Genomic DNA, 23,099 nt, shown 5'->3' on the forward strand with positions numbered 1-23,099 from the left:
TTTCCATAACAGGAGAGGATAAAAGTGTTTTTTCCAGTAAGAGGACTTCACCCAGTGTGTGTGTGTGTGTGTGTGTCGTGGTGTCGGCTTAGGTTTGTTTAATTTTAGAGAACGTCTTTCCGAGGCAGAGAGGAGGGAAGAGGGACAAGAAGACATAAACAAAGGAGTGGAACCTGCTGCCTGTGCAGATGGACGACAGCTGCTGGACGGAGAAATAAATGCCAGCACAGCTCCTTGTTTGGAAGCTTTTATTCTGAAATGATTTAACCTTCATACAATATCCAGTGCAATATATCCCTCTGCTGTACTTTGAGTATTGTAATAAACTGCTGTATTTATCAAACAGAGTCTGTATTATAAAACACACCCACATATTCTGCTCAGCAAAATCCATCAAAACAAAATATACATCATCAGACAGTAAACACTATTTTTTTCTTCTCTCCTTTTACCAGAAATCAGAACTGAGAACACTTCAGTTCATTTTTCCATTTATGGCTTGTTCATAATTCCTTGCAGTGTGTTGTCCACGGTCAGATGGGACTTTAATGCCACCCTTGTTCACACTTAAAACAAATTAAATGTGCCGTTTCTCAATGTAGAATAACTTGAGGGTGGATGTTGAACAGTAAGTCATCATTGCCTCGACGAATCTCAAGCAGGAGAGGCCCACCACGCTGCAGCACTGCATGGATGTCTTCAGTGGTCCTGACTGGTCGTCCATTTAGTTTGACTATAATGTCACCTTCCATGATCCCTCCACTAAAACACAGAAACTGTCGTCACTTTTGATGTGATATCAGTTTTAATGCAACATGACGTGACTGACCATAGCTTATGTAACGAGTCATCGTTTATGGACAAGAAATCATATAATAACCATCATTACTGGTGTATCACATTCTTCAAACTCCCAGTCTGGATTGCTAGCTGTTGGGCTAACTGAGCTAACTAGCTAATGACAGCTACAGTTAGCTACAGTTAGCTGCAGTCAGCGGTTACTCTAGCGATATGCTGCCCCTGTTTGTTTTGAGTTTGACAGGTGCTCAGTTCTTACATATTGCACCTTTAATAAATGGTAAATGTATTGTTAATTAAACATTAGTTAATAGTTATTTCACTGTTAACAAACAATGACATGCTTTATAAACCATTCATTAAACAACTGTAAATGTTTATAAATATCAGCTGCAATTTTATAATGGCCATCCAAATAATGTTTATATATGAACACAGTATTTATTAACAGTTTATAATTATTATTAAACATTAGTATTATAAACATCGGTTGCAACTTTCAATAAACAATCGCTTAATAACTGGTTTATAAATAATTTCATTGTTTCTTAACAGTAAAATAACTATAATCTAAAATCTGAAATTAATGAACTATGAATTAAACATTCATCATATTATTAAGTGCTATGAAATGATTTATTGAACATTAATCTTAAAAATCAACCCAATAGTAATAATAATAAATAATAGTAACAACAAAAATGATTTAACAACCACTTTGATGAATGGTGGTCTCGTTCCTTGCGAGTTTCTTCAGTGCTGTGTGTGTGTGCGCTCGGGTTTTTGCATGAGTGTGTGAACATACTTTTGTGCTGGAGTGTCAGGTATGACCTGCTGCACCAGAACTCCACTGCTGACCTCAGGAAAGTCCTGATGACGACGTCTCAACTCAGCTATTAGACTGAGACACATAAACACATCGATACGAACAGTGTTTATTCCAATATTAATAATGACACTAGTAACATTTACTTATTGAAAACGAGTTTCACTGGATGAAATAGGTAATAGGTCCATCACCATTTAAAAAAATGCTAAATTAATAAAAAAAGCTGATATTTGGATGTGACAACTCACCTTTCAGTTATAGTAAGCATCCTGATGCCTAAAAAACGTTTCTTGACTTCGGACAACTCTGGAAACAACATAAAAGTATGAAGTGGAGAAAGCTGCCTGGCACAGCCCCTCAGACATGTAAACAGTCATTGAAATCCGTTTCTCCAACTCCAACTCTCACCTGCATCAGACTGGGGCTCCTCTGTGAGTCGTCTTTGCTGTCTTGCCTTTTCTGTCAAAACAACAAGCAAAAAGTGGGGTGGGATTCACTACTAATAATACTAGCTAATAACCACTTTATACAAAGTATTTCTACAGATATTAAGACCCCAAACTACAAATACTGGATCTATTTGTTGTTTATTTCTATCTAAGTGCTGCTCCAGCTTTGACCTCTGACCTTTGCTGTGTTTGCTCTGTGACTCATTGAGGAAGCGGCTGATCCTGTCCGAGGGTATAGCGAAGGAGATCCCTGCTGTCACTTTCAGAGTGTTGATGCCTATCACCTCGCCATCCTGAAAGAAATACACACGTGTATTTCGTGTATAATATACAGAGCACACAGAAAATACTACTAATGACTGGATCTCAAGTACTGTAAAGATGTTGGCGTACATTTAGGCCAAAACTCAGTAGAAATATAAATTTTTTTCAGCCCAAGGACAACTCTGTTAATAGAGTACACACAAGTCAGTGTAAGGGGTATGTAGAGTCTCCTGCTTGATATTTTACTAAATGATCCATTGTGGCTCACAAGAATGTCTGTACACTTGGAATAATGATACAGAAACAGGCCAAAATATTTCAAAAATACGTTGTTAATAATAGTTAGCTGGTTAGCTAGCCATTGATTTAGCGTATGGTTAGGTTAGCTTGTACATGTGATTGCACCAGGAATCATCACTGTGTAAATATGTTTCGTTTTTTTAAACAAATTTGTCTTTATGTTGTTAAATCTGTTGGATTTGTGTTAATGTGTGTTTTCAGACACATTTAATAAAAAAAAATTTAAAACTTGAAAAATATTATCAAACAATAATCTGGCACCCACCCTGCAGTTATTTTGAAGACCCCAGGGGGACTGCGAAGCCCCTGTTGAAGACCCAGGATTTAAAGGAATTTTTTGCATAGTTTAACACATTAAATGTACAGGCACAGATGCAAAATGTTTATGCACATGTTTGCCTGTAATTCAGACTGAATTGCCATTTTGTTTCACTTCATTCTTTCTTTGAAATCGCTAAACTTTTTGCAGATGTGGGTAGAAATGTTGGAGGTCTGGAGATGAGATATGCTGACATCAGAGCTGCTTTTACTCATTTTGTGTTTTTAATTTGAAGCCCTATGATTTTAATTAATCTTTTTGATTAATTCCAGTTTGATGTGATTCATTTTTTTTTTTTTTAACAATTTAACAACCAATGAGTCAAATCATTATTATTATCATTATTTATTTTTTTTCTATTTTTTAACTACTACTACTTTTATTACTTTTTTTAAAAAGTAGTAATATGAGGAGGATTAACAGCAGTCTTTAAAACAATTAACAAATAGCACATTGTCAGTTATAATCTTTGTTTTTTAGACCCTCAGAAGCACTTTGATCAATTTCAAGCCCAAACTATAGTGACTGAGTTTTATAATCCTGAGGTTCAGAAGCCTGTGTGTATGTTCTTGATATGCAGGGTGGGGGTTTCCAATAGTTATTAGACTGATTTATTTCAACTTGTTTGTGTTTTAATGAAAAACAATCTACATAAATAATGCTATATTTGAAATACATCACTGTAATATTATAATAATAATAATAATAATAATAATATAACATTTGCAGCTTCCACGGTGTTTAAAAAGTGACACTATCACCTTAACTGATTTTTATTTAACTCACTGGATCAAGAGAAATTGGAGGCCTGAAATCTTGTCCCAGGATAATGTTTAGACATTACATTATGTGTGACCCTTGACAGTCTTACTGAATAATCCATCAGTCATATTCACAGTCATATAACTCATTATCACCACTCTGCTCACCAAGTTAACAAGAGGCCCTCCAGAGTTCCCGTACTTCTCATAGGAAACATGAAATATGAAACAGAGAGACAATAACGTCATGACTTTGACACCCGAACAAAAGAAATGATCTGGCCATGAGTAGGCCACAAACAGTGAGTATGTGTGTGTGTGTGTGTGTGTGTGTGTGTGTGTGTGTGTGTCTCACATTAATGATAGCGTCAGTCTGGATGTAGTCCATGTCTGAGTCCTTGATGCCCAGCTCCTTGCCGTCTCTCTGAGCCGTGCTGACGATGCCAGTGGTGACGGTGTTCTGCAGGGCGAAGGGGCTGCCAATAGCAACCACAAACTCTCCTGGTCTCAGATCAGCTGAACAGCCCAGAGACAGCACGGGAAGCTTCTTCTGCTCAAACATGCACACAGATAGATATGTCAGATAGAGACAAGAGAGACGGACAGAGAGAGAGAGAGAAAGGAAGAGAAGTTGAATGCTTACAAAACTGTCCAACTATTTGAGGTATGGGTGTGAGAATACACACAGCAGCGCTGTGTCTCTGAGTCACAGAGCTGCTGTTTATGAAAGTATTCCTGCTAGCCTCATGAATGTCTAGAGGGAAGCTGTCAGAACTTGGCACATGAACGTGTCAGGATGTGGCTCGAGTGTTTTTTGCATTAGGGTCAGGGATGTAGAAAATGTCTGGAAAACTATCTTTTACTTCACTTTGGACCAAAACAAGTGGATAAAGAGAGTCATTATGATCTTGTCTGGATGTAAAAAGGACCTGTGTCCGCTGTGGACGCTCTCACCTGAGGATTGACCTTGATTGTGGCGATGTCGGCCTTCCTGTCTACATCCCTGACCGCGGCCTCGTACGCGTCGCCGTCGTGGAGCTGCACCCGCAGCTGGGGCCTCCCCGTCGAGGTGGTAGTCGGGGTCACCACGTGAGCGTTGGTCACGATCACACCTGAGTGGGTCACAATAAAACCAGAGCCGCTGGAGAGACGCAGGTGGCGACCAAACAGAGGATGTCTGGACACAGAGAGCAGGAAGAGGACAGAAATATCTGAATCTTGTTTGTTTTTTAAAGAAAGTTTGGTACAAGTCTTCATTACCCAGAAGGCCACAAACCAACCCTCCCCATATTAAAATATTCTTAAAAATGCCTCCCCACAAAATACCAATAAAAAAAGATATGACATATTGTAAATAAAAGAACATAAATAGAAATGTATGCCATGTGGTAGACACACACACACACACCTTATAAACAGTTCAATGTGGACAACAGCAGGTGCAATTTTCTCCACCACATCAGCGATGAAGTTGAACTTGAAGCGAAGGCTGCCTGATTGGACCAATGACGGACCTGTACTGACATGAAGAACACGCTGCATTAACATAAATACCTGTCACCTCTACACACACACACACACACACACACACACACAATAAACCCTCAACCACATGTTTCACAAGCATGACTGTAGTTTTATTCTATATATCCTGGTACTGAAGACATAAAGTCTATTTTACAATCAGTATCAGGAGAAAAAGCCACATTCAGGATGAACCTGACTGTTAAAGTTGGACATTTATTCTGCAGTAATGCCAAATAAGATGCTAAATGCTGAAGTAGTTTAAAAAGAACAATTCCAGATTAGGACAGCAAATAAGATTTATTTTATTTATATTATATTATATTATATTATATTATTTTTGTGGATTAGCCTATAAAATACCAGAAAATAAAAGTGTCAAAAATAAACTGGTTCCAGCTCCATTGATGCAAGAATTTGATGCTTTTCTTTGTCATGTATGATGGTAAATCAAGAGTCTTGTCGTTTGGGACTGTTTTTTTTTTTTTTTTTACAAGTTTTGACATTTTCAAGACTAAATGATGAATCAATTAATTGTGAAAATGACTGGCTGATTAATCGACAATGAAAATAATGTTAGTTGCAGTCCTACAAACACCTCAGAGCAACTAAATTAAATCAAGATTTACAAAAACACCTTTGCTTTTCAGAGATCTGAAGAGATGAAAGATGTCTCGTGCAAAATAAGTATGAAACTGCAGTATTAGCAAATGCAACATATATAATATTGCACCACAAAAACATTTACAGTCAATTGAGGTAGTTTTGTGAAGTTGTATGATGTTTTATCCAAACCCAGAAAGTTAACTTGCGGACCACCCACAGCGGCCCTACCTGCGCCTGAAGGTGAACACGCTCCTTTGTGCGCCTGGCTGACTGCAGCTCTCCCCTTCTGCTCGGCCTTCCGGCTGGCTGCTCTCATCTTGCACACATTACCGTACGTTTTCCCGTCGCTTCCACACACTTCATGCTCCATCTTGCACCGGCAGACCCCCTTGGAGCCTCGCCGCCTCCCCGCGGCGAGCAGCTTGCACTCCAGGCCATCCCCGCAGGGCAGGTCGTTTTTGCGGCCGCAGGGGTCTCCCTCCCGCGGTGAACACACCAGGCAGCAGTTACATCTGTCCGGGACGTACCCGCCGGGACAGCTGGGGCTCGGACACGAGCTCACGTCGCACCGGGAGGCGCACTTGTCGGAGCGCACAGCTCCGGTCAGGTCGTGCGTAAAGAGAATCGCGGCTGTGAGTAAAAGGAGCTGCATTGTGGTCTGAACAGTCTGACAGGTTTATTCCTTATATCGTCATTTTAAATGTTTATCCTCCAAACATGCAGTTGTTTCTCTGTGTTCAGACTCTGAATAAATAAAAGTGTTCACACCCTCCACAGGTCACTTCACTCCACAGGTCTGTGGCGCTGTTTTAAAATGACCGGCACTATGAAGCTCGTGTTTTAAGCTCTCTGTAGATTAAACTCCGGACATTGCCGAGTCATCGCCTCCCGCATACTTTGACAGCCTTGTGAGTGTATATTAGTTTTTGTGAACAAGTGAAGAGGCGCAGAGGAGCGCATGGTTCCAATGAGACTGATAACGAGCACCATCTAGTGGGCACAAACACACATTACAACCCAGCCTTTCAGTGATGAGTTTAGGGGCCTGTTCCTCCTGCAGTTCACTGCAGCTTTGTCCTACTGGCCCACATTAACCTAAAGTCAGATTAGTTAGATTATTTTAATTAAATTAGTGAATGACATACAAGGAACAGGACAATATAAAACTTGTCCCTATGAAACTCTCAAACTTCCAAGATGGGAATGTTCAGATGAAATGCACACTGACTGGCATACACCACCTGAAATGAAGATAGGTGGATTAGCAGCTGTACTTCAGATCTGCAGCTGTAAACATGTTGATAGCGCCACCTACAGGCAAGATGAGTAGTAGCTGCTCCAATTTTAGTCCGACCCCTGCAGGCAACAAGTGTTATAGCTGGATATTTTATGGCTGGTGTGTTTTGTGTGTGTGCTGAATCTCATGTAGCTGCTTCAGTTTCAGGGTCTTGGCGTTGTGCGTGCTGGCTCACTGAAACAGAGCCGAGCCAAAGGATTGTGAAAGGATCGGTTCACGACAAAATTGAAAATGCAGGCATTATCTACTCACCCTTGTGCAGATGAAAAGTTGGTGAAGTTTCGTAGTCCACGAAACATTTCTGGAGCTTAACAGCAAAACAAGCGTTACAGCATTCTGCTGAACAGCTCAAGTAGACAGGGACTTGTTTTAAAATGGAAACACCAATGGAATGAAATAAACATGTGCTCCATACAGCTCATCCAGCGTAATCCAAGTCTCTGGAAGCCCCGAGATCCCGAATTTATTTGAAAAGACGTTATTCATCTCATCTGTCGTTATTCATCCTCAATCTTCTTCTAGCTTAGCAGCTAAAGTGAAGATTTCAGCTTTAAAATGTTGTAAATAACATCTTTTCAAATGACTTGTCAAATTGGTTGTTTTTTAAGGTTTTAAAACAAGTCCCCATCTGCTTCAGTTGTTTAAGAGAGTGCTGCTACGCTGTGTTGCTTTGAGGCTCCAGAAATGTTTTGTGGACTACAAACCCTAATCTGACTTTCCATCGGCAAGATAATGACTGAGTTGTTCATTTTTGGGTTAACTGACACTTTAATGTTATCAGTAAAACCTGTGCTTTTCCCCCACTTTTACATGTCCATGTCAAAATGTCCTAGTGTCCGTTAAGAGCCTTTAAAATAAATATTGTGTTGACAGTAACCTCCTGCTTGTGGCTGCAAAGCACCAAATGTTAGCTGAATTAAAGTGCAGCAACTATAAAATAAGTCATATTCAAACAAATTGCCTCTTTCTTCTCTCCTACTTCTACAACAGCCTGTTAAAGTGTGGTCAAATTTAGTTTGAGCTATATTCATAAGGGCTACATAATTGAAGGGTTTCAAATATAGATGAAATGACTTGTCTCTGTGTTGTTTTTCGACAACCAGAATTCAAAATAAAGGTTGGTTTAACATCAAATGCTCCTGATGTAAAGAAGCAGTGTACAGCATCAGACAAAAACCCCTCTGCAGTTACTGTTTTAGAAGAACTGAGTCAGACCACTGGCTCCAAATTGTTATTACCCACATGGTGGCAGTGTTTCGCTATGTGCCCCCCAACCTCTTCCCACTGCTGACAGTCACTGATCATATTGTAACACATGCTTTCATATTGTTTCCTCTCCAGATGTGTGCTGCATCTCAGTGCGTGTGGGTGCAATGTGAACGGATGAATGTGTGGGGTGACACTGCTTCACTTCTGGTGTCATGGCTGGGGAGGAGCGTGATGCAGAGGAAGTATGTGGGTGTGTGGCGGTGCACGTGTTTCATTTGCACATGCATGTGGAGATGTTGTAATGAGAGCAGGTAAATTATGCACGTGTTTGTGTCCACATGACAACATCTGCTCATCAACGCCTCCATGAAAACCGTTATCAGTGTAACCTGCGGCATGAGCTGTGAGGATGAGGATCACGGCTATGCAGTGAAGCTGTCTGTATGAGGTTTTGCAGCATTACTTTCTACAAGGTCATGGATTACCAGGTTGTTTCCATGACCTTAGATGATGAGCCATGTTAAATGGTGTCTTCAGTTTGTCTATACTTTCCAACACTTCAATTTATTACCAATTCAGACATCTCAAATGTGAGGATGTGCTGCTTCACTCAATTTTAAATGGTTTTAAATCAAATATCTCCGAGCTCTATGATCATTGTATGAGAGGAAAAAATAAATCCGACTTTGGGAAATTGGGCTGGGCATTTTTCATTATTTTCTTACATCGTATAGATACAATTTTTGTACCACGATTCAAAGATATGATCAACAGATCAGTCAATCCTTTCAACAACTGTTAGTCGCAGCCCTGCGTGCACAGTAAGTTAGGTAAGACATAGCAGGGTGACAGCACTGATCCCTGATCCCACTGACCACTGATCAATATTTACATACATGTAAATATTGTATATTCTGGGTTGACCAATTATTTGCCTGGCCAATTATCAGATTTCATATTCAGCATTTTTCTGACTATCTGAATTGATGTTTTTTAATTATCTGATTGTCCATAAAACACGTAAGTAGCAGAAAATGTAAGAACTCAAGATAAGTACAAATACCTCAAAAATATACATCAGTACAGTACTTTGGTAAATTTACTTAGTTACACTCCATCACTGCTTTTGGTTATTTACAGTACATCAGTGTTGGTCTCTATGTATTTGATCTGTTATTTTCCATTTACGATGTTAAGAGTTAATGATAACCCCTCCCCACCATGTGAAGTGTGGTTTCTCTTTTTTTTTATGTATATTCACTCTATATTGAAATGTCATGCAAATACAGTGTAGTTATTAATAGCGCACAGTCGCTAGAGGCATTACTGCTCCCATCATCAGTCAATCATAAACCAGTCTTCTGTTTGTTTAATGGCCCTCTCACAGGTTTATGGAAACTGTGACACCCATGCCATCTCGGCTCTGCTCAACACACCTGTGCCGACAGCGTTTGAGGACAGTAAATGTACACAGTTGTAACACTTACTGTTGTCGTGCTGTTTCCCACAGCAGTTAAACAAAACGTTCTTACTTCTTCCTCTCATTCATCTTTCACTGAAGCCATTTCTGGGAAACTGTAACAAACACCAGAATTCAAATTTCCCAAATTTTATTTTTCATCTGTTAAATATACAATTTTTCCTCATACAATCATTGAGTTGGAATAAAAATTTCAAGATGCATACATAAGAAAACACAACAGCATCGAGCAAGTGTGAAACGTTGTCCTCCGTTTTGTTTTTCCTTCTCATATAACGTGTGGGGAGGGACGAGGCGCCATCCCTCGTACCACGAGGTTCAAGAGAAAGCTGCTTGCCAGCAATTAAATACAAGTCATACAACAAATACATTCATTGTTACGAGAAAAGTCGATTTTTTGACAGCAGTCACTCATACTGAAATGTTAGGAGCAAGAGTCTGTATAGAAACCGTAAACAGATTACATTCAAGCAACGTGTTTATCACTAGCCCTCCTCCTCCAGACTTCATATTCAAGTTTCAATATTCTCTTCTTGAGGCTTTTAAATATTCCTTCCACTAACAGATTTGGCAGTAGTGAGAGTTGAAGACACTGAGTTTGTGTTTGCTCAACAGATGTGGTTTTGAAAGCCAACACTGGGTAAAGAGCTGTTTGACCCAGTGATGACGCATCAGTCAAACACTTCCAGCAGTGCAAGTGCACATCTATGTTTTAATAAGTAATCCTACAAGGCAAAGCAAATATTTTTAGACTTTTTTCCAGGCCAGGACCAACACTGTCCTAGATTACAAAAAAAAAAAGAAAAAATCTCTTTCTGGAGCGATCTGTGAAACCAGTCCTTTAGTTTCCCAAACACTTGTGGACCACAGATCTGTTGGTTTGTGGTTTGTAAGTGCTTGTTCTTTGGCCATTAGCCCCACTAAGAGACCTTGCAGGAGACTACTTCAGTAGGTACTTTGGGTGGGTAAAAAAAAAAAATCTTATCTGCTTCCTAACAATAAACAAAGCCCACCTCTGTGGAAAAGCCGATTATCCAATCAAGTCACCATGGCAACCACAAACAGCCCCAAGGTCTCTGGGAGACACTGGTATGTAAATCTCCCCAGCTCCCATGCTCCTCTGTTCTCTTCACAAAATGAGGATTTTTCAGGAGTGCAAATCTTCTTTCTCACTTTCTGTCATTATGTCTCTCTCTTCATTTCTCTTCTCACCAAGGAAATATTCACATCTTCTTGTCACTTCCCGACTTCAGGACAAAAACAGGGCTGTTGCAGACGTCTCTCTTCAGTTCTCCTTCTTCACCCGTCTCTGACTACCAAGAGGAGAAAAAGGGACGCTTGCAGTGGAAGGTTTGCGTGAAGGCGTTGCCAAGTGTGACCACACGTCCCTGGCCCCCTGAGCGGCTGCGCTCCACCACCACCCGGGGCATCTGAACCAGCTGGATGGGGCTCTTCCCGTCCTTCAGTGCCTGGGTCAGGTTCAGCACCTGGTGGCAAACAGGGTTCATGATGTATGAAACACAGACATGCAGAAACCGTGCGCTGTAAATGAGACGTGAGATAAAGCCACACTTTCCAAAATGTACATTGTGAGTTCACTGTAGCAGCATTTTTTACTTTTGATTCTCAGGAAAGAATACTGAATAATGCGCCCCTCTGGCTTGAACTTGCTTGAATCTCTAGCATAAATGAATATTCATCAATTTCTATTAATTCATTCATTTTTTGCCCTCGGAGAATCTATGCAAACAACTGCCCTGTGTTTGGCAGCTTCCCAATGGTTACTGACATTGGCGCAACCCCTGTGATCGACAGAAAAATCGACGGGGCAGAATTTAAGACATGCATGCCCCTTTCATTTTTAACTCTCCAAATAGAGGCGTGAATTCTTCTTTCCAGGACATCTGAAATTTGCTTGAGTATTTCTTTCTCTTATCCATTTCTCTGTCCTTCTCCCACTCACTGAGGAGGAGGAGGCGCAACATAACAGCAGACTACATGCTGTACAGAGCCAGAAACAGGCTGTGATAACTAAAATGGGGAAAAAGAGTGAAAGCTTGTCACAAAGTAGGACAAATATGGGAGAATTGGGAACCCCTGAAGGAAACCAGGAGAAGGAAATCAAAAACTCAAGCCAGTTTTTATTCTTTATCCTGGTCAAACTGAAGCAACATGGACTTTGCAAGTTAATTTTCTGTCCAATAACATCAACAATGGTGACAGCACATTATGAAAACTGGGGCTGAATGTTATGCAAAAAAAATAATTAAATACAAAATAATAATGATAGTATTGCACACATTTCCACAGATATGGTGTCACAATTTCAGTGGGAATGGTCATTTTTGCTTTTCATTATTTTTTACTTAAAAAGAAATAAAGTGATCATAATGTGATTGTTTCAACCAAACAAGCATTTCCCCTCACATCTGTAGAATATGATTTTTTAGGTCCGGGCATCTTTGTACTCTCACAGAGTGTGTGTGTGTGTGTGTTTATATATATATATATATATATATATATATATATATACATACATACACATAAAAAGGGACTTGTTATATGGATGTAAGTGTCTATCTTTGTCCATTGTAATCATTATAACACACTCAGTGGTTATAAACCCAAAGAGGTAAAAGAAAAGCAGGGGTAGAGGTTAGGATCAGACTAGAAAACAAGGAAAGGTGGAGCAGGGCAGTAGACATGGCTGGAGGGTGAGAAACCAGGTCAAGATGGGTGCAAAAAATTAAGTGACTGAAAGTGGGGCAGAGAAAAGAGAACGAGGTAGGGTAAAAAAGGAAAGAACTAAATAGAGGACATAATGAAGAAACAAAAAAACTCACCTGTCCCCTCATAACAGACATCTGTCTCTCAAACATGGTTTTGTCAAAGCCTTTATCCGTCTGAAGAGAAAGACATAATTCCTGTGAGTGGGTGTCCTGTGTCTCTACACATGTCATTTTGCTGCTAGAGAGCTGTTTGTTCACATGACTATTACAGAAAACTCATTTTAATCTGCGTAAACAGAGGAAGAAAGGAGAGAAGAGGAAAGCTATGAGGCTTCTTGTACCTTGAACATCTCATAGAGGTCCTCACAGAGGTCCTGGACAAAGTTCATGTCAGAGAGGCGGGACAGCACCAGGTCTCTGGTCTCCTGGGAGAAGGCCACCTTAGCCTGGGGGAGCCATGCCCAGTGGAACGGGTCTGATTGGCCAACAGGACAGTTTGTCATGATCACAACACACAACCCTCACAACACTCTGTGTGACACTCAACAACCTTTACCTGATACCACAGTCACAGCATTGCTCCTAAACAATTATACATAGCCATTATGATATTTGTTGTAGGGTTGAGAAAGAAGTTTATTCATTCATGTTTAAAAACTGTTCTTGCTCTGGTGATCAAAACATTGATCTGAAGCTCAATGCTGAGGCTGTTCTGTAAATAATACAAATAGGAACTTCTGATCAACCCATATCGATTTCAGGCTTAACCAAACAACTTCTTGTTAGTCCGCAACCCACTTCTGGGCTAAGCTCTGCCCTTTCCAAGTACAGATACGGATGCAGATAATCTAATTGGTTGAACAGACACAGATAATAATGAACTCCCTCATCCCTAATTTTTGTTGCAAGTCCACATTGTCTAGTTGTGTTACTGCTTTGTACTGTGAATGATCCTTTGTTTCCTTGCCAGAAGACGCTCAAAAGAGGATCTAGAGAGACTCTTCTGGCATGAAATGAAAGATAAGTAATACGTTTTAGCCATTTGATGGACGGGAAATCAAAAGGAAAAATAAGTGTATTCCCTTTTTTGTCGAGAGCTCTGATGAGAGGCGATCAGGTCTGCTGGGTCAACATGAAGCTACAGCCAGCAGCTGGTTAGCTTAGCACATACACTAGCCTGACTCTTTTTGAAGGTAATAAAATACAACTACCTGCACCTCCAGAGCTCAATAACCAACACAAAATGTTGTAGTTTTACAACAGATTTTACATGCATGTTTTTTAACAACTGAAAAAAGCCTGGCTAGCCGTTTCCTCCTGTTTCCAGTATTAATGCTAAGTTAAGCTAATTGTTTGCTGACTCTAGCTCAACATTTAGAGAACATATGACAGTTGTATCGATCTTCTCGTCTAAATCTCGGCAAGAAGGCAAAAAAGTGTATTTCCCAAATATTCAAACTATTTCTTTAATCTTCACAGGCATGATTGAGTACAGCTTTAGAATAAGTAACAAACATAAGTATTCTAAAACACTGTTCTCTTGTGGTTTTTTCTGTTGTTATCATTGTAATTTAAATACTTTTGTCATATTCTTCTCTGGTTGCTTGTTAAAACCATTTGCCTATTTTTTCCCCGGGTGAAAGTGAATATCCGCTGTTCACACCATTATTAGTGAGGACAATGTGTTGACAGAGACAGTGAGTAGTGAAGACAGACATGAATGATGACAGGTGAGGGAGGAAAGAGACCAACATACAGGCTCTCCATTCGTCCGGGTGTTTAAAGGGGAAGGCCAGGCCGTTGTCGATTGCCGCTATCTTGATGCAGGAGTCTGAGCTGCTCTCTGGCCACTCTGCATCCTACAGTGAGGAGAGAGAGGATCAGAGACGTCACCACCACCAACTGACTGAATGATTAATGACTGATGACCAGTTATTGATCACTGTCCAAAGGCCTGATTAATTGGACAGAGAGATGACAACCTTTGCTCATTAATCAGCACATGGCAAATAATGACCGATGACGGGGAGTCAGATAGTGCTCTGGCTGCTGTCACCAGCAAAGTCACAGGGGCACTGGGTTGTTCCAGACCTGCAATGTCCAAGCTATTGTTTGTGTATATGGGGCCCTGTGTGTCCTGTGTACACAGGTGTGTGTGTTTGTTTAAGCTTTTTTGTTGTGTGTTTAAAATGAGCTGCACCCTGCCAACTTCACAGCAGCTCAATTGCCTGCAGCAGGGTGAGAGTTTGTTATATAATGAATGTGAACAAACCTTAAATACATGTTGATTGAACCTCACCTTTTGTCCATCGTCTTCTCCTCCTTCTCCTGGCTTCTCATACTTGATCAACCAGTTGTCATTCCCTCGATCTGAGGAGGAAATGAATAGAAAATGAAAGTAAGGGAGTGTAGAGTGAGAAGAAGTTTCCATATGAACATACATAGCTGGGATCAGAGAGCACAATCACACAGCTATTAAAATAATTGGCCATGATGACCAGCGCAAATTTAATTGCGACACACTGACGTGCAAAAATGCCAACAGTGTCTACAAACAACAATGAAAATGCAAAAGAACACCGGTGACAATGGCTGTAAATGGCCTGTGTGCAAAAATGCTCAATCCAACATTTTAGGAGAAGTGAACGTAACAAAGTTGGACTAATGGACTGTACAAAGCTGTGTTTACATTCAGACACTATCTAAATGTTAACACAGACACACCCTCACCTGTGTTTCTAATAACATAGTCTAACACTACCAGCCGCTCAAACTGGGACTGCAGCTGCTTCCTGATGTTCTCTGGTAGAGGTTCTGCCTCGAAGCGCCGCAGCCAGTAGTCTGCCTCACGGTAACCCTCCACAAACAGCTGAAATGAGCCCACCTGCAAACACACAACACATCACATTTACATAAAAAAAAACTTTGCACTGCGTTGTCCAGTGTTTATAGAGGGTAGTTTGATTATATGGAAATGAGACCATGTGGTGCAGTGATGTACTGAGGGAAACTGTGATGTCAACAGGTCAAAATGTCAGCATTACACGACAGTTGTAAAATGAAGCCAACTTCCTCATTCTACTTCCTGAACAGACTTTTTTCAGTCACCATTTCACAACATCTACAAAGCAATAGATCACGATGAAGGCTGCGTCAGATGACAAACAGGGAGCTGCACAAACATAATACGCTGTTATACATGCTTTTGATTAAACGTCAAAACTGGCCCTGGGTTTGAGTACAGTACACTACGAAAGAGATACGAATACCCAGTCACTGTGTGAAGAAGAGCCTGGGAAAAGAACACAATTCAAAGCAGAGATGACATTTATTCTTCCTCTGACCTATTTATTTGAATAAACCTGTTTTTTTTTTTTTCAGGGAACACACAGTCAGGCAGTGTGGCACGATTCCTCTTCCTGTCCTCTGCCAAGGCTGCATCAGCAGCTATTCTGAGTCCTCCGCACATTGAGACAACAGCTCTTTATAACATAATGATGATACAGCAGACCATGTACATATAAAATGTAAAAAGGACCACGGAAGAAATTGTTTAAATGTGTTGAAAACAAAAAAGATGATTGTATTATTATATTTCTCAAAACAAAACTAGTATGTGTTTCACTCAATAACATAGAGCAAAGAAAAAGTAAAGCTGGAGGAAGGTATCACACAGGACGAGCAAAAACAAAGTTTTCGGCTGACGCTCAACCTTGTTACAAAACAGCTAATGACTAGTGACATTAGACAGTGAAAGGTTACGGCTCTCTGTTACCTTGGGTGGGAGGCCCACTCTGTGGAAGCGTCGTCCCACCTTGGGGACTTTCTCTAAGGCGTACTTCTTCCCCCTGGATTTGGCTCTGTCGATGGCGCTGTAGTGGAACGTCTCACTTGCCAGATACACCACCTGATGAAAGGAGGAGATACTCAGTTAACACCGGTTTAGTTTTATCTTGTGACTGCTGTGCAATAATTTCTCCTACAGCAAAAAAAATGTGAATGGATTTCATTTAAACTGATGGCATGTTGCTGTTAAAAAACTTTAAAAGCAAGAACGTGCATGCACTCAGAGGGCCCACCTTTGTTTTGGGAACCACTCCCAGGCCAAGCTTGGTGTCAACCAGTGAGGCAGCAGCCTCAGAGAGGTAACCCTGGTTAGGCAACAAGCAGCCTCGGCCGAAACAACACGGACAGCACAGCTAATGAGGGAAGCAAATAGAAGGAGGGTGACCAGGAAGCCTTGAGAAAATTGTTTTTATAAAAAGCTGGTTAACAGTGTTACATTTCTGCTTATACTACTTCAGACTGTTTACACACAGATAAAACAGGAGACACAACATACCTTGTGAAAATATTTGGTCCATTTAGGGTTCAGGTGACCATAAGGTTCTTCTGACTTTGGTTTGAAAACACCAATGATTTTCTGTGGAAAGAAAAGATAAAAAAAATTAAAAATACATTTAGACAATAGGAAAATACAGCACACACAGGGGCATATTTACGGCAGGAAAAGCCTTTTGTAATTTTACTGAACCTTTAAAGAGCCAGATTAAAGAACAACAGGCGAGACGTGTAAAGTTACAAGCAGAAAATGTAAAGTGACAGCGATGCTGCTAACAAGTTAGAGATCAATATCCTTTCCCTGTAGCGTACATTAAACTTGTTAATGTGATGCTAATCATGCATGCTGGCTATCTGTTATCGATGCAGGCATCGCTGGCTGCATTATTCAACCAGTCTCTGCTGTAGCTGTTAGCTGCTGGATTCTCCTTGAGGGCCATGTAGACCCACGTCAAGGGGAGCTAAATGTCAGGTGTCATTAACTGTGAACATTTTGATAATAAATATAATCATTAGTTGCAGCCCCATTTAAAGCTGGAAAGGGAATGTAATCTTAAAACAAAAATAAAATGTTTTTAAAGCTCTGTGGTCCTTCCTCTCCTCCCCGTCTCATTTATCAGTGTCATTTCTTTATCTCACCCCTTTCGGGTCTTTGACAAAGTAGCTCCCACTGGAACCCTGGGAAATCCTCTCTGGAAAGGCGCCATTCTCAATAGCTTGTTCTGCCCTTTGGATAATATCTGCAAACTCAGGATCTTCAGGGAAGTGGTTGAAGTCCCCACCGTTGGCACCTACAAAGATAAGATTAATGCTTAATGAGTGTGCTACAGAACAATTCTACAACACAATGGTGCCACTTCCAAACATATGGTGTTAAATTAATGTCATGCAGCTAAAATACATTAACAGGACCCTTCATATTCCTCCTCATCATCAGCATCGCTATGGAAACAGTCAAACAAATTGGTAACATTCCTGGTACCTTATTTACATATTGCACGCTGAAACATAAATGTTAAAAAGAGTAGAAAGTATATTTCAAAGAGAGACAAGCAGCAAAAAGTGAAAGCTGGAGGAATAATTTGCAAGTCTGAAACTGCAATCACAGATCATTGCAGCTCATCACCCAAACAATTTCATCACCTGTTTTCACCTGTGTCATAGCATATACAGATTGTACTATAACTTTGTGTGTGAATACTGAATCGTGTTTTTTTTAATCCTCAGGTCATATTTGCAGAGCCTAGTCAAAAGTATACAGATGATATTTCTCTATAAAAAGAGCAAATTTGTAGTTAGATCTTTTTTTATGCATGCACAACATTAAATGAAAATGATCATTATGGTACAAATAATTAATCCAAACTTTCCATCTACTGTCTCTCCTCTAAAAAAACATTCATTGTATGCACACAGTTTGTATGTGAGAGGAAACCAGAGCCAGTCATCCATTCTGAGACTGGAAGTATTCCCGAGCACACACGGAGTGAGAGGTGGGGTACAACCTGGACACACATTCACACCTACGGCCAATTTAGAATCACCATTTCAACAGTCCTGCTCATCTTTGGTCATACAGGTTGATTGCAGAGCACAGACGGAACATGCAAATGAACCTTCTTGCTGCTACCAGTCAGAAAATAACATTTTCTTTTGCCTTGCAGATCTGATATAATTCTCTGGATGTGACTGCTCTCTAATGAATATGGGGCGCTGATTATTCCTTTGATGAAAGCCCAATCGTATGACATGACATGTTCTAGCCTCCCCTCCTCACACTGGGCAGAACAGTCAGCTGACAGAAAGGCTCCATATGCTCTGTATCAGTCACACTAAAGTCACAGTGGGATGTGGGGAGGGATGAAGGGACAAACAGGGGGGGAGGAAGGGGGGGAGGGAAGAATGGACAAAGGGATGTGAGGACAGTTAACATGCCATTTGTCACAGAGAGATAAGAGGAAACAAAGATAGCTTTGAAGCTAATTCACTTGAAGACAGCTGAGAGAGAGGCTAATTAAAAAAGGAGGAAGGAGAGAATAGAAGGACGGCGATATGCAAAAATGACTTCAGGGACCTGAGTTATTTCAAAAACAGATACATGTCAGGGTTTACTTAGCCACGTAACCCACGAGGCCTGGTTGGATATATTAAAGGTCCAGTGTGTAGGATTTAGGGGGATCTACTGGCAGAAATAGAATATATAATTCATAATTGTGTTTTCATTAGTGTATGATTACCTGAAACTAAGAATTGTTGTTTAGACAAGCCATCGTTTTGCACTGCCATGTTTCTATAGTAGCCCAGAACCGACAAACCAAACAGTGGCTTGTCTGTGGGGCATTTGTGTTCTTAGCGTCCACCGTAGGCGAGGTTGAGACAAGAAGTATTCAGCTGGACTTTCACAATGTCTTATCATAGTTGAGTAAAATTGAGTCTTTTACTTATCAGGGAACCTCTAAATGATTTCCACCCACACTGTTTTTGTTCCCATGTTGGGTGATTTGTGCCTTCCAGTTTAGTTCGTTTTCATCCAGCTGAGAACTGGCCTCAATATTATCACCAACAGCTCCCTCTAAAAAAACAACACACTACTGCATTTTTTATGTTTTCAAGGTCTGTGCATGAGGTGCAGCTCAAGGTAGAGCTAGGGGTTACACAGCTGGGCTGTGCTTGTGGCACTCAGTACGCTTGTTTATACTATGAAATGATTAAAATCCTGCTTTAAGAGAAAGCCTGAAAGTTAAGCACCGGGGATTTTAAGAACAAAACTAACCTGGGCAAACTTCAGCAACAGGTCAGATTATCCTTCAGTCAATTGTTGACTGTCAACTGATGAACCCAATCCATTAACTGTACACCACTGCCTGACACACACAATTTACTTGAGTAGAGATTTCAATCCAAGCTCTTGATTCGGAGTAACATACAGGGTAAGTTAATTGTTAAATGCCAACATACCTGGTTTTGTTCAAATAATATTGTCGTTGGACACTGTACTACACCAATTGGAAAATGCTTGATATTAGAAAGATATGCTACATGTGATCCCCTGTTCTTGTGTGTGGTATGTCATTCAAGTTGGTGTACAGTTAGCAAGCTGTTAGCGCCACCCTACCACTGTACAGTAAGTGTGGCCATGAAGGTGTCTTTCCGTTGATCTGAAGGGAAGCTGATTGTTATCTAAAAACAGCTCCATCTCGACTTTAATATGGGTGTAATATGCTGTCAACACGGAGCTAAAGATAGATTGCGATACAGTCCTGCTGGATGCCTCTGATTTACAACACAATTTATCTGCGTGTTCGACAGAGCTGACACAATATTTTATCATCATCATTTCATTTCCCACAATAGATTCAGTACATTTATTCAGCTGTCATGCCTGATGAAGGATGTATGCTTGTGCTGGATTGTTCGTGTTGATGAAAGTCTATGATAATGTCATTGTGTAGTGTGACTGCAGGAGGCACAGATGTCTCCCTCTTCCCATTATTCTCACCCTGCTGAAAGTAAATACACATGCACACTTTCTCCCTCCCAAACGCCCTCGCAATCATCATCAGCATCATCATCAAGCACTGTACCAGACTGCAGAGTGTTTGCCTGTCCGCCTGTGTGTGTTTGCTTGCACAAAGGCCTTATGCATATTTAATGTCGGTCTCAGAGCCCTTGGTCAGTTAATGGCCCCAGCAGAGCTCTTTCACAGCGGAGTGCAACTCGCTCAGAGCTCAAGAGACCTGCTGACCTGCAGTGAACACAGTGCGAGCCATCGCAACACTGCACTCTGAGAAGACGTGTGGCCGCACTAAACTTTACAAACAAGTTTATACATACCCTTCACACATACTGAAATATAGCAGTCCTATGCTTAGACTGTTACATGAATAAATATTTTAATGTATGCGACTCAATCAAGATAAACCATATTTTGCATAACGTACACTTGGCAGATTATATGAATGCAAATTGTGGCTGATTTCGGGTCAGGCCGTGTGAGATATGCATAGTAGAATTTAAATACGAGAGTCTGGCATGACATTTTATATCACACAAAGCTCTCTCTCCCTCTGTGTGGCTCCTTATTTATAATGCACTGAATAAAAATGCTACTGCAATTCTACACCTGAACACTATTATACTAAAAGGCCACAGGAAACGAGACACTAACACCCGCGAATTCAGGCTCAGCGCGTCTACCTGTGGCCTAGATTTCTGGCCCTGATAGATACTGGTCAGACAATAGACCTCTGCAGAGAGAGAAAGACCAATAGAAGTGAACATAAAAGGGAAAAAAATGCTTGAAAACTATATTGCGAGGGAACAAAGAAAGGTGGGCGGTATGAGGGGGAGAGGTGTTAAATCCAATTAGCAGTGAAGTCAGAATATGTGCTGCTTCCATGGTGACTAGATCACCTTCTCTTTGTTTTCTCCTTTACCATCTTCTTTTCTTTTTATAGTCCAAAACAGATCTGGTGATGCGAATATGTAACACTGAGAGCAGATAAGGCCGGCAAAAAATAGATTCTGTTGGCCTCTTTCTTTAGTGTTCGCCAGTTACTAAGGAGGAAACCTGAACACTAAACACATCTGAACTTGTATGAACAAAGACAAATTTGGGAACACACTAGAAAAATCATGCAATCATGAGAGTTTGTTGTAAGGGTGTTTACAGTGAGGAAATTTTACAACTGATGACTATTAACTGTACTTTGGACTGTGTAGTGTTCCAGTGCCACCTCATATCAGACACATGGATGATAACATACAGCTATTACATCAGCTGACTGGAAAACTAACAGTCTTCACACAGACAGGTTACATACTCAATCTCACAAGCCAAATCCCTTCAAAGTTACACAGATGTAAGGAAACTTTTCATAACGTTCACACAGTTTTTCTGTCTGTGAAACCAGGTACTTTTCTACTTTTACTTCTGATCCTTAATATCCAACGTTTAGGTTCCCCACGTCAGGGCCCAGACCCTCCAGGGGCCCTCGGGGGACTCCCAGTGAAGACCATGTTGCATTCACTGTCGTCCACACTCATAACCTAACCTACAGTAGTGATCAACCTCTGCATTTTTACACTGAGCCATATGAGACAACAAATGCTCCTCATGACATAACCTTATTGAGCATAGGTTCCTGTCATAGCTGCCTACTTATCCGACGGTACTTCCTGTATTAGATTTCAAAGGCATCGATCAGAAGCAATTACCTGGGGAGGACAAGGTGTCTTTATCCGACGACGAGCTGTGTCTGTTCCGCCTGCTCCTCTTCTCTCGTACACCCCGCGGAGACGACGAGCTTCCTGCTAAGCACGGTAACAACAGCGCCTCTTCCCCGGAACCGTCCGTCTCCAGCTCGGTCAAGACGCTTTCACAAGAGTCCGAAATGCGGACGGCGACTCCAGGGTTCGCCGCAAGCCCCAAACCTAACCTATTCCTGTCAAATAATACCGCCGGAGGGTCCGAGCAGTGAAAGTTACACTCCGAAGTAGGCACCGCTGTCGCTCCGGTGTCCAGCGCTGGCTCGGTTGCCTCTGTCGGGTCGCATTCTGACATCATTGTCGCCCCTTTTTTTTTTTAAACAAACAGTTATATGTACATCAAATTACATTGAATTTCTTTTAAGCTGTCAGCCTTCCATTTTTAAAAGACTCCCTTCTTTCCACGAGTACACAAAGCCCAAATAAATGATTGGAAAGCAGCTGGTCTCTCTCCCTCATATGTCCACATAATCCTTCCTTCAAGCTCGTTTGCGCTGCTTCCTATCTGCCTCACTGCGCATGCGCTCCAAAAAGGAACACCGTTGGCTAAGGTTGCCTTCAGGTGCTCCGTGTGAAGTCCGACCTCTCGAAAATTGAAGACGTTAGCAATTTCTCGGTCAAATTCACTCTTGACTAGAACACTCGGTGAAAACAGTTCACATATGTCAAGTTATCGTTACTGGACTAAAGCCAAATATTAGCTTTCAAATTAAAACAAAAAAAAAAGTCAACAAAAGACAAATATGGCTAGTTATTGGAGGTAAAAAGCCGCTTCCATGACGATTTGAGTCAGAAGGTTTAGTTAGGATTACCTGTTGGCCTGCTTTGAAAACAGCTTTGCACTTTCATCGCTCAACTCTTCCGCGTCTGCGCCTCTATTTTAAGGTAAACTTACCCTGTAACTCATACGCAACAATATAATAAT

General features: G+C 40.9%; 2 protein-coding genes across 2 annotated transcripts; both read right to left on the reverse strand.

Moving 5' to 3' along the window:
- Positions 1 to 288: 288 nt before the first annotated feature.
- Positions 289 to 6,502, reverse strand: LOC311272860 (serine protease HTRA3-like; the record flags this gene model as incomplete). The annotated part of the gene is made up of 10 exons (XM_084379576.1): positions 289 to 762; positions 1,604 to 1,699; positions 1,876 to 1,933; positions 2,036 to 2,086; positions 2,255 to 2,369; positions 3,889 to 3,921; positions 4,076 to 4,270; positions 4,675 to 4,897; positions 5,129 to 5,234; positions 6,079 to 6,502. The coding sequence occupies 10 exons, from the start codon at positions 6,500 to 6,502 to the stop codon at positions 594 to 596; spliced, it is 1,470 nt and encodes a 489-aa protein (XP_084235702.1). The 3' UTR covers positions 289 to 593.
- A 3,447-nt stretch (positions 6,503 to 9,949) lies between these two features.
- pi4k2b (phosphatidylinositol 4-kinase type 2 beta) lies at positions 9,950 to 22,672 on the reverse strand. The gene is made up of 11 exons (XM_084339844.1): positions 22,124 to 22,672; positions 17,546 to 17,697; positions 16,908 to 16,988; positions 16,645 to 16,764; positions 16,341 to 16,472; positions 15,296 to 15,449; positions 14,865 to 14,935; positions 14,322 to 14,424; positions 12,907 to 13,040; positions 12,680 to 12,739; positions 9,950 to 11,323 (listed from the first exon to the last, which is right to left on the reverse strand). Exons 1-11 carry the CDS (start codon positions 22,470 to 22,472, stop codon positions 11,150 to 11,152), a joined length of 1,530 nt encoding a protein of 509 aa, XP_084195970.1. The 5' UTR covers positions 22,473 to 22,672; the 3' UTR covers positions 9,950 to 11,149.
- Between the last annotated feature and the right edge of the window lie 427 nt (positions 22,673 to 23,099).

This window comes from Pagrus pagrus (assembly GCF_965226575.1).
Source record: "Pagrus pagrus genome assembly, chromosome: 2".
NCBI classification, from domain to species: Eukaryota; Metazoa; Chordata; class Actinopteri; order Spariformes; family Sparidae; genus Pagrus; species Pagrus pagrus.

Bases quoted from the DNA above. Each gene is read 5' to 3' on its own strand.
- pi4k2b (XM_084339844.1), bottom strand. From the start codon at position 22,472: ATGATGTCAGAATGCGACCCGACAGAGGCAACCGAGCCAGCGCTGGAC. The intron at 12,740-12,906 runs GTACAAGAAGCC...CTTTCTCTTCAG, and splicing joins ACCTCTATGAGATGTTCAAG to ACGGATAAAGGCTTTGACAA. The intron at 11,324-12,679 runs GTGAGTTTTTTT...GTTTGCCACCAG, and splicing joins TGTCTGTTATGAGGGGACAG to GTGCTGAACCTGACCCAGGC.